The following is a 10263-nucleotide window of genomic DNA, read 5'->3' as shown; positions in this document are numbered from 1 at the left end:
CGTATTTTGGAAATGTTGAGTCGGATTAGTCTAGAATCGATTAATTTTATGGAAGAAAACCTTTCAATCAGCAGTAGTGCGTAAACTTCACACGTGTCGGGCTGTGATTGGAACGACTCGTAAGAAATCGGATTCCTAAAAAATGGAACGTATCTATGATCTTATAGGAGGGTCGACTGTATTAAAATTATTTATAATCTTAATTTTCTCGAAATATTTCTGATCTGAAAATAATTTATATCCCGAAAAATTAATTTGAAAATTAAACACAATAAATTATTTGTAATCTTTATTTAATTGACATCTGATATTAATGTAAAAATTAAAAAATTTTAAAAATTATTTCGTTTCAGTGTTATATTATTTCATACAATTATCATGTGTTAATTTTCTCAGATTTATAAAATAATTCAGATAGAACATTATTATAATCAGAACAAGAATTAGTTCATAAAATGATTTTTAAAAAAATCTGACGCCTACTCACTTAGAAAAAATAATTAATTATTAAATGTTTTTAAGAATTAAACTTATTGTTAAAATAAAATTAATTTAATTAAGATTTGTAATCGTCTTTTAATTTTCTTGGATATATAAAATAATTTATAATCAAAATATATAAAATTGCAAAATGCGATTCTAATAGATTTTGAAGCATTTCAATGAAAGATCATGAAATTATTTATCGACAGTTGGTCATAAAAACATTACACAGTCCTGTAGAAGCTGTAATAGACATTTATATAGATTATGTTAAAAAGTATCAAGTATATTTTACTAGCAAAAAAATTCATGGATTAAATTTTATAGATGAAAAACATCGGATATAACTGGTTGGTTTGAACATAGTAATTTACAAAAGTTATTAAATTATTTAACAACGTATAATGAATTGTTTTTATTTAAAGGTGGATAGGTAGAAAAAGAAAAAAATCTTTTTAAAAACTAAAACTACAATTATTTAGACATCAAATTTCTTGGGTGTCTAAGATTGAATAATGATAAAAAATTTGTGATTACCACAAATATTTTAAAAAGCATTGTTCTCTTTACGATATTTAATAAATAATTAACAAATATAATTTAAATAAATATTATCAATATATCGTACTATTTTCTTATTTTACTTTGTCTTATTGTTAAAATAAAATTAATTTTATTCAAATTTATAAAAACATTTAATAATTAATACAGAAACTTTGCTTTATTGTCAGAAAATATTTTATGAAAACTAAAAAAATGAAATGAATTGAAAAGTTTTTTAAATATTAAAATTATTTATAATGGAAAAAGTGGAAACACTTAAATAAACTGTAACATAAAAATATAAACCTTTTCGAAATAATTTCCGTGTTTTATTATTCAAACTGTCATGTACCAAAATATTAGAACAAATATTCATCAAGAATATAATTAATTCTAGTATTGCTAATAAAACTATTACTCGACAAATTATTTGTAATCTTAATTTATAAAATATCAGAAATTAGACCAGGAATATGTCATGTTTTAGATAAAGTGAATGAAAAACTAGAAAAGCTTTAATAGATTAAATTAGTTTATTTTATTTATGTAAAAATAAAAAAAAATTACAGAAATAATTTTCTTTTGGTAATATAAAAATATTATTTCATGCAATTCTCATGTTTTAATTTTCTCGGCTATTAAAACATTTAATAATTAATACAGAAACTTTGTCTTATTGTTAAAATTAAATTAATTTAATTTAAATTTGTAATTAGAAAATTAATTTTGTGATCAGTATGGCCCAAAGTACTACTACTTAGAGGTGGTAACCAATAATTATTCGTTAGCTCTTGCATACAGACCAGTCACATATTCTAGCCGTTAGTTACGTGTGTTCAAACAGCCTAGTGAAATCCCGTAAAAGAGTTATGACCAGAGGAAAATATTCTCTCTCGCTAGATGAAGTTACACTACTGACTATAACAACACGCAGTTGATCAAGTTTTCCTAACTACATGCTGTCATATGCTCGTAAAACAAAACAGTAATTCAAACCTAGCATATAGCGTATTATTAATTTTTTAAATTAAGATTTTGCCCAGATTTCCGCACAACAGTTTAAAACAATAGACATATTATCACTAATCATCTAGACGGTTAAATGTAATAATAATTAACAGGGTATCTACCCTGTTAATCTTGCCAGCTAGAGACCAGCGAATCTAAAACATTTTACAATGAATTCCTAAAGGATACACACCTTGTGCCTTAAGAAACTTTTTACTAACAGAAGTACTTGACATTACTCGAATGGGGAAATTACCCGAACTCTCAGAAAGGGGATTTGTAGCTGCACCCCGAGCACTCTTAAATCGCCCGCGTAATTGCTATCACGAGCTACGATTATTGATTCCTTATGTCTTATATTTCCCCAATCCTTCGACCATTAACCACAATTTAATAGCATCGTTGCCCCTTATACATAAGTTACTGTACCAAAATTTCGTTTCTTAGTACTTAACCCATCCCGATATATACAACTAAACAAACCACACAGACACATTCCAGGCATCTTTATCAGTTCAGAGGTGTAAAAAAATAGCGATTCCAAAATCCACATTGTCAAATGTGACACCGTTACACTATTATATGATAACAGCAGGAAATGTAAGCCGTGTTATGTTACAACAGCCGGAAAAGTAAGATGATAATTACATAATGGTCCAACATAATTTCAAAATTTAAGTGGTGCTCTGAGAGGTTCTGTTTGGGAACGAGTTCCCAAACAGATCCTTTATCTCTTGACATGATATATACAACTTCGCCTATATGGCTGTAGCGCCAAAAAGCTCCAACCAGCCAACCTGTGTGTAAACCCTCTTATACTCGCCGGCGTGAAAACACGCCGGTGAGAGCAAACCTGTTCTGAGAGAGCACCCTAATGAGAAGGTCGTCAAGGTCAATCCACTAAAATTCTTAAAAAATTCGTATAAAATCAAATTTTTATAATAGAAATATGAAAAAAATAATGCAAATGCGCAAGTATGTGTAGTTTTATTTGGTATATTTTTTATTTATTTGTATTTTGTAGTTTTTCTAAAAAAAATTCGTATTTTCTCGCTTACAGTATCGACTTCTAAATTAATTGCAATTTTATCTAATTTAATTTAATTTTAAGTCACATTAATGTACTATTTGATAGTATACTATTGTTTCTTTATGATATTTAAGTATTAGTATATTATATTTGTCGTAAATTGTTTTAATTTCAATTTTAAGTTATTATTTTAACGGTTCTTTGTTGTGGAACTATCAAATCGACAGTGCTGCCACTTTACGTACGTATTTACATATACGTAAATTCTTTCGTATACATAAGGTTTATTATAATGTATAATTAGTTTATTTAATTAATCAGTAGATATTAATAATATATAAGTTGCAGGTTTTTAGCAATATTATAAGTTTTATTTATTTATTTTATTTGTATTAAATTCATTTATATATTTTATTTAATATGTTTTTATTTTAGAGTATTATTAAATTAAAACTTTCATGTTATTTCAGAAAGTTTTAAAATTATAACAGTTTGTTTGGAATTTCCTTTGTCCTTTTAAATTAGACATTTAAACGTTAATGGCCTGACGTAGGGGAAGTTCTGTTCACGTGACTGGTTGGCGTCGTGTTTCATTCACGTCATTATAAAGATATTTTATTCTTTTATAAATGTTACAAATGATTTATTTCTTAACAAACGAATAACTTATTATATGTTTGTATTAAAGTATATCAAAAACGTTTTGATTTATTTTATTTTCGATTNTCGATTTACGATTGTGGTGTTTATTTTGTTACTTAGTTAATTTTATTTTCTTGAGAAAGGTCTTTTAACAAGACCGAAAACGTTTGAAAGTTGTTATAATAAAGAAAAACAGTTATTCGTACTAAGCGTTCGATTTACGATTGTGGTGTTTATTTTGTTACTTAGTTAATTTTATTTTCTTGAGAAAGGTCTTTTAACAAGACCGAAAACGTTTGAAAGTTGTTATAATAAAGAAAAACAGTTATTCGTACTAAGCGTTCGATTTACGATTGTGGTGTTTATTTTGTTACTTAGTTAATTTTATTTTCTTGAGAAAGGTCTTTTAACAAGACCGAAAACGTTTGAAAGTTGTTATAATAAAGAAAAACAGTTATTCGTACTAAGCGTTCGATTTACGATTGTGGTGTTTATTTTGTTACTTAGTTAATTTTATTTTCTTGAGAAAGGTCTTTTAACAAGACCGAAAACGTTTGAAAGTTGTTATAATAAAGAAAAACAGTTATTCGTACTAAGCGTTCGATTTACGATTGTGGTGTTTATTTTGTTACTTAGTTAATTTTATTTTCTTGAGAAAGGTCTTTTAACAAGACCGAAAACGTTTGAAAGTTGTTATAATAAAGAAAAACAGTTATTCGTACTAAGCGTTCGATTTACGATTGTGGTGTTTATTTTGTTACTTAGTTAATTTTATTTTCTTGAGAAAGGTCTTTTAACAAGACCGAAAACGTTTGAAAGTTGTTATAATAAAGAAAAACAGTTATTCGTACTAAGCGTTCGATTTACGATTGTGGTGTTTATTTTGTTACTTAGTTAATTTTATTTTCTTGAGAAAGGTCTTTTAACAAGACCGAAAACGTTTGAAAGTTGTTATAATAAAGAAAAACAGTTATTCGTACTAAGCGTTCGATTTACGATTGTGGTGTTTATTTTGTTACTTAGTTAATTTTATTTTCTTGAGAAAGGTCTTTTAACAAGACCGAAAACGTTTGAAAGTTGTTATAATAAAGAAAAACAGTTATTCGTACTAAGCGTTCGATTTACGATTGTGGTGTTTATTTTGTTACTTAGTTAATTTTATTTTCTTGAGAAAGGTCTTTTAACAAGACCGAAAACGTTTGAAAGTTGTTATAATAAAGAAAAACAGTTATTCGTACTAAGCGTTCGATTTACGATTGTGGTGTTTATTTTGTTACTTAGTTAATTTTATTTTCTTGAGAAAGGTCTTTTAACAAGACCGAAAACGTTTGAAAGTTGTTATAATAAAGAAAAACAGTTATTCGTACTAAGCGTTCGATTTACGATTGTGGTGTTTATTTTGTTACTTAGTTAATTTTATTTTCTTGAGAAAGGTCTTTTAACAAGACCGAAAACGTTTGAAAGTTGTTATAATAAAGAAAAACAGTTATTCGTACTAAGCGTTCGATTTACGATTGTGGTGTTTATTTTGTTACTTAGTTAATTTTATTTTCTTGAGAAAGGTCTTTTAACAAGACCGAAAACGTTTGAAAGTTGTTATAATAAAGAAAAACAGTTATTCGTACTAAGCGTTCGATTTACGATTGTGGTGTTTATTTTGTTACTTAGTTAATTTTATTTTCTTGAGAAAGGTCTTTTAACAAGACCGAAAACGTTTGAAAGTTGTTATAATAAAGAAAAACAGTTATTCGTACTAAGCGTTCGATTTACGATTGTGGTGTTTATTTTGTTACTTAGTTAATTTTATTTTCTTGAGAAAGGTCTTTTAACAAGACCGAAAACGTTTGAAAGTTGTTATAATAAAGAAAAACAGTTATTCGTACTAAGCGTTCGATTTACGATTGTGGTGTTTATTTTGTTACTTAGTTAATTTTATTTTCTTGAGAAAGGTCTTTTAACAAGACCGAAAACGTTTGAAAGTTGTTATAATAAAGAAAAACAGTTATTCGTACTAAGCGTTCGATTTACGATTGTGGTGTTTATTTTGTTACTTAGTTAATTTTATTTTCTTGAGAAAGGTCTTTTAACAAGACCGAAAACGTTTGAAAGTTGTTATAATAAAGAAAAACAGTTATTCGTACTAAGCGTTCGATTTACGATTGTGGTGTTTATTTTGTTACTTAGTTAATTTTATTTTCTTGAGAAAGGTCTTTTAACAAGACCGAAAACGTTTGAAAGTTGTTATAATAAAGAAAAACAGTTATTCGTACTAAGCGTTCGATTTACGATTGTGGTGTTTATTTTGTTACTTAGTTAATTTTATTTTCTTGAGAAAGGTCTTTTAACAAGACCGAAAACGTTTGAAAGTTGTTATAATAAAGAAAAACAGTTATTCGTACTAAGCGTTCGATTTACGATTGTGGTGTTTATTTTGTTACTTAGTTAATTTTATTTTCTTGAGAAAGGTCTTTTAACAAGACCGAAAACGTTTGAAAGTTGTTATAATAAAGAAAAACAGTTATTCGTACTAAGCGTTCGATTTACGATTGTGGTGTTTATTTTGTTACTTAGTTAATTTTATTTTCTTGAGAAAGGTCTTTTAACAAGACCGAAAACGTTTGAAAGTTGTTATAATAAAGAAAAACAGTTATTCGTACTAAGCGTTCGATTTACGATTGTGGTGTTTATTTTGTTACTTAGTTAATTTTATTTTCTTGAGAAAGGTCTTTTAACAAGACCGAAAACGTTTGAAAGTTGTTATAATAAAGCGTCGGCTGCAAGAAAAGGTGTTTTAGTAAGTGTGTTGATGTTAACACCTTATAGTTCAAGGCACAAAGCGTAATTGATTGTAAGGATAATTATCTTCGGGAATGTCTGAAGAATAGTCAAATAAGCTGAAAAATTCATAAGATTTATAGCATTAACAAGTCAGCTTTGTGAAAACCTAAAAAGAAAATAATTCCTCACCTTAATGATTCAATCTGTTCAAAATTTTCTTCAGTTTCGAATTCTTCGAGCATGTCTGTCATGAAGTCCATTAAATTTTCTATAATGTTTTGTAAGAAATCATGAAGGTCAGTTACCTCCAAATGTTTATCAGTAATCAACACATCTAAAACATAAATCACACATTATATAAATCATCTAAAGGAAATTAGCATTAATTAAAACGAAGTAATACCATCTTGCAGTATCAGATCGAGTTTTAAAATGTTATACGCTTCCACTGTAGTTAAATGTCTTGGAAAAGAATGGGTTATTATGTCGTTTACGTGATCTCTTAGCTCCTGTATGTCCTTTATTATAATTATAAAATCTTCAAGTGATTGCCAACCAATATAAATAAAACAATTGTGCAATCTAAGCATTTGAAAAACGTTAAGAGATCTCTCTACAAGTTGCATGACAGCTCCTCTTTCGTGTGTCTTCAACCTTATGTCTTTCTACAAAAAAGTAAATATTAATGTTAAAATCGGAAAAAAAACAAGCAATTTAAAAAAGGTACTACCACCTTTAATTATGTCACCAAACGTTTATTTCTTACATATTTACTTGTTTTTTCCACGTAGTTTTGTGATGACCGAGGACAAAAATAATTACATCATGGGTGCAATCGTGCGTTAAAAGTTTCAAACACAATCAAATTCTACCCTCCCCATAACTGTTGTCGTAATACTTGAATGGTCCCTTATACAGAAAACTCTATTCAAAGAATTATGAAGCAAACTTTTGTTGCTTATACTTCAGATAAAACTTTATATTCTTGCTATATTTTTCATTACTTCTGTTCATTAGTTTGCCGAACACTTAAAAATCAGTTCAGTCGCACTGAATAAGTTTTCAGCTAACTAAAGAGAAAGCTATTCACGACATTAAGTATTACAGCAGAAAAAGAAAATTAACTAAATGTGCCCATGAATTTTTCTCATTGGAAACATTATTAACATACATCTTTATTCATGGTATATAACGCTAGGAAAGAAAACAAACACTATTTACCTTTCTTTCTTCACTTAACAGGCGAAAAGATGGAAAAGAATTTAACCACTTGTAGTAGTATTGTTCCATATATTTCAAACATTTAGTAAATGTTCTGGAATAGTTCAGGAAGATCTAGAATATTAAAATTAATTTTACTGTAAAAAAAAGATCCTTATAAAAAAATATTACAAAAAATGAATATTTTCTAAAACTCATTAATTTAATTTTAATGCATATTTGTTCAAAAGTCAGTTGACCGTTTTTTGCAAGCAGTATTTACAAGAAAAATAAAAACCACAACAAATTTGTAAGCTGTCAAAAGACAACGTAACACTTGAGCAATTTGCCATGGGGGAAGTGCCTCACGAGATTTTATATATATGATCCTTTTAAAATATGAAAAGATGGTCTTTATTTTAGATGTCACATACGTGAGCAAAATTTAGAATAAACACTAGACGTAAACAGATTATTGGAAAGGTTCGCTCTTACGACCAATTACAAATTTTCAGTGTTTTAAATCCATTTTGCCAGTGTCAACGCTGTAATATTTATATGAAACAAGAAGATCTCAAAATCTCTACAACTTTATATGAAAAAAAAATGTAAAGTACGTAAATAAAAACGACAACATGATCTTTACACTGGTTAACTGAGTTTGGGCTACCATATATTCATAAAGAATTAATACAGTAACATAAGACTTTATTTTTACAAATAAAAATAACTTCAGCTCAAAAATCACTACGTGGTAATAATCATTTTAAAATTATATCTGGAGTCCATGCAACCACTAAAAGAATCTTTAGATTACAAATACAGCGAGTGGTTTAGAAAGATAACACCTGTATGAAAATACGCATTCACTGCAGTAGTGTTAGTGGGGCAGTACTTTTTGAGACCCGCACAATTGGGTCGTGACTTCTTGCACATGATAACTGACTAATCAAAAGGAAAACGTGCCAACATAAATCCGGCACATGTTGTATTCATATTAGTGTTAACATTTTATGAAGTAGTATCTTGTACTATCAAAACAAATTTTGAAATTCCATAATGATTGTGCGTCACTTACCCGTTCGTCTTCTATTTGAGGTGACGGTAATACAAAGCGTGGAGAACCTAGTAAATTGTTTCGTGTTATGATTATTATAAACATTGTATTTTTGTAATTTAAGACAATAGCGCAACTTACTTGTGATTATTTCGTGCCTCAGATTGGCGTCGTGACACTTGCTGAAGCGGCAGAAGTCGCATGTGATAATATTTCTCCTTCTGATTGTCGAACAGTTTCCACGCACAGTTACGCAAGTAATTATTTCTTTTTCTAGTCTTACGTGTCTGCCAAAAAACACCGCACAAGAAACGCAGGTGTACGCTCCATAAATGTTTGTTTTTGCAACTTTACCACAAATTACACATTGCCGTGTTGGTAAAGTTACAAAAACATCTGAAAAAGAAATTACTTATTATTATCTCGTAAGCATGGGTCCTCAGTTTCAGACATGTTACTTCAATTGATAGACTGGATTAATTAATATCTATAGTTTCCTCTATGTTATGTTTCAACTAGTTAATGTTACATAACATCGATAACAATCACGTTGGTAGCCATATACTAAATTTACTACAGTAATGGAACTATATTGAGCTACGCGTAGTCTATAATGAGAATCGTATAGCTGTATGGATAATTACTATTTATCCAAGTCTTATCTGCTATTTGTTATGAGAGAAGATTAAAGACCATCCAGCAAACTAATTCTCAGATATAAAACAAAATAAAAGCAAGAGCTAATATGCTACGATAATTGTGTATAAAACTTGATTTACATTCAAGTATGAAGAAATAAAGTTAAGCAAAAATTTAATTATGTAAACATCGTTATAGTTAATTATAATTAACTTACTACCATCCTCATTGTCTTCACTTTCCAAACTGCCATTCATTGAACAAGTGTTGTTTAAGTGAGAATCGCTCATCATTTTCTGGCAAACTGTAGTTTAATTATAAATGACTAAATTAAATACTTACATTTTTTTATAATATAAGAAAGTAAGCATACCTATTTAATATAATTTAAAAAGTAATAAACACAAGAATATCTGAGTGATTTCGACTTCAGTTAAAGTACTATCGTTTTCAACACCCGATGCTGCGGCTCGTATAAATTCCATTTAATGTTTAAATTTTTTGCATAAAATGACGACACTATTGTCAATTAAAATAATATAAATTTAATTTTTTCAGCAATATAATTTTAATAGTATGTGAACACGTTATAATATTTTAAATTGATATCTGAAGACTTTGCTTACAGAGATGTGTTAAACCAATAGCGTAGTCCGTTTGATTTGAAACGGACTATGTCATTGGTTTGCTCATCTAAAAGTATTAAAGCAGTATTGAAATACAATGTTCTGCACCTTCGGCGCCTTGCGGACTCACCAGTGTGTCTTAACTGCGACAAAGAGGAAACAACACAACACTTCTGAGTCGACGGACCCCGTCGCACCCTTCGTATGACTCTGTCCCTAAACACCGGTCTGACTCTCTCATTAACCCCGATCTACTG

At 28.6% G+C, this 10263-nt stretch overlaps 1 protein-coding gene across 3 annotated transcripts; it reads right to left on the bottom strand.

Moving 5' to 3' along the window:
• Positions 1-6457: 6457 nt before the first annotated feature.
• On the bottom strand, positions 6458-9867 carry LOC111638762 (nuclear hormone receptor family member nhr-111-like). 3 transcript variants are annotated; one of them, XM_023384517.1, is made up of 8 exons: positions 9794-9867; positions 9598-9684; positions 8883-9137; positions 8763-8809; positions 7706-7819; positions 6888-7149; positions 6674-6818; positions 6458-6600 (listed from the first exon to the last, which is right to left on the bottom strand). In XM_023384517.1, exons 2-8 carry the CDS (start codon positions 9671-9673, stop codon positions 6531-6533), a joined length of 969 nt encoding a protein of 322 aa, XP_023240285.1. In that variant the 5' UTR covers positions 9674-9684; positions 9794-9867; the 3' UTR covers positions 6458-6530. The 3 variants fall into 3 exon arrangements, with proteins under 3 accessions (XP_023240285.1, XP_023240283.1, XP_023240286.1); XM_023384515.1 differs by having other exon boundaries at positions 6459-6600; positions 9754-9859; XM_023384518.1 differs by having other exon boundaries at positions 6484-6818; positions 9754-9859.
• Positions 9868-10263: the final 396 nt, after the last annotated feature.

Source organism: Centruroides sculpturatus, unplaced genomic scaffold, assembly GCF_000671375.1.
Source record: "Centruroides sculpturatus isolate CEXI.00-Female unplaced genomic scaffold, Cexi_2.0 scaffold1210, whole genome shotgun sequence".
Classification (NCBI taxonomy): domain Eukaryota; kingdom Metazoa; phylum Arthropoda; class Arachnida; order Scorpiones; family Buthidae; genus Centruroides; species Centruroides sculpturatus.
The sequence above is the reverse complement of the archived record's forward strand: the minus strand, read 5'-3'. Positions and strand labels throughout refer to the sequence as shown.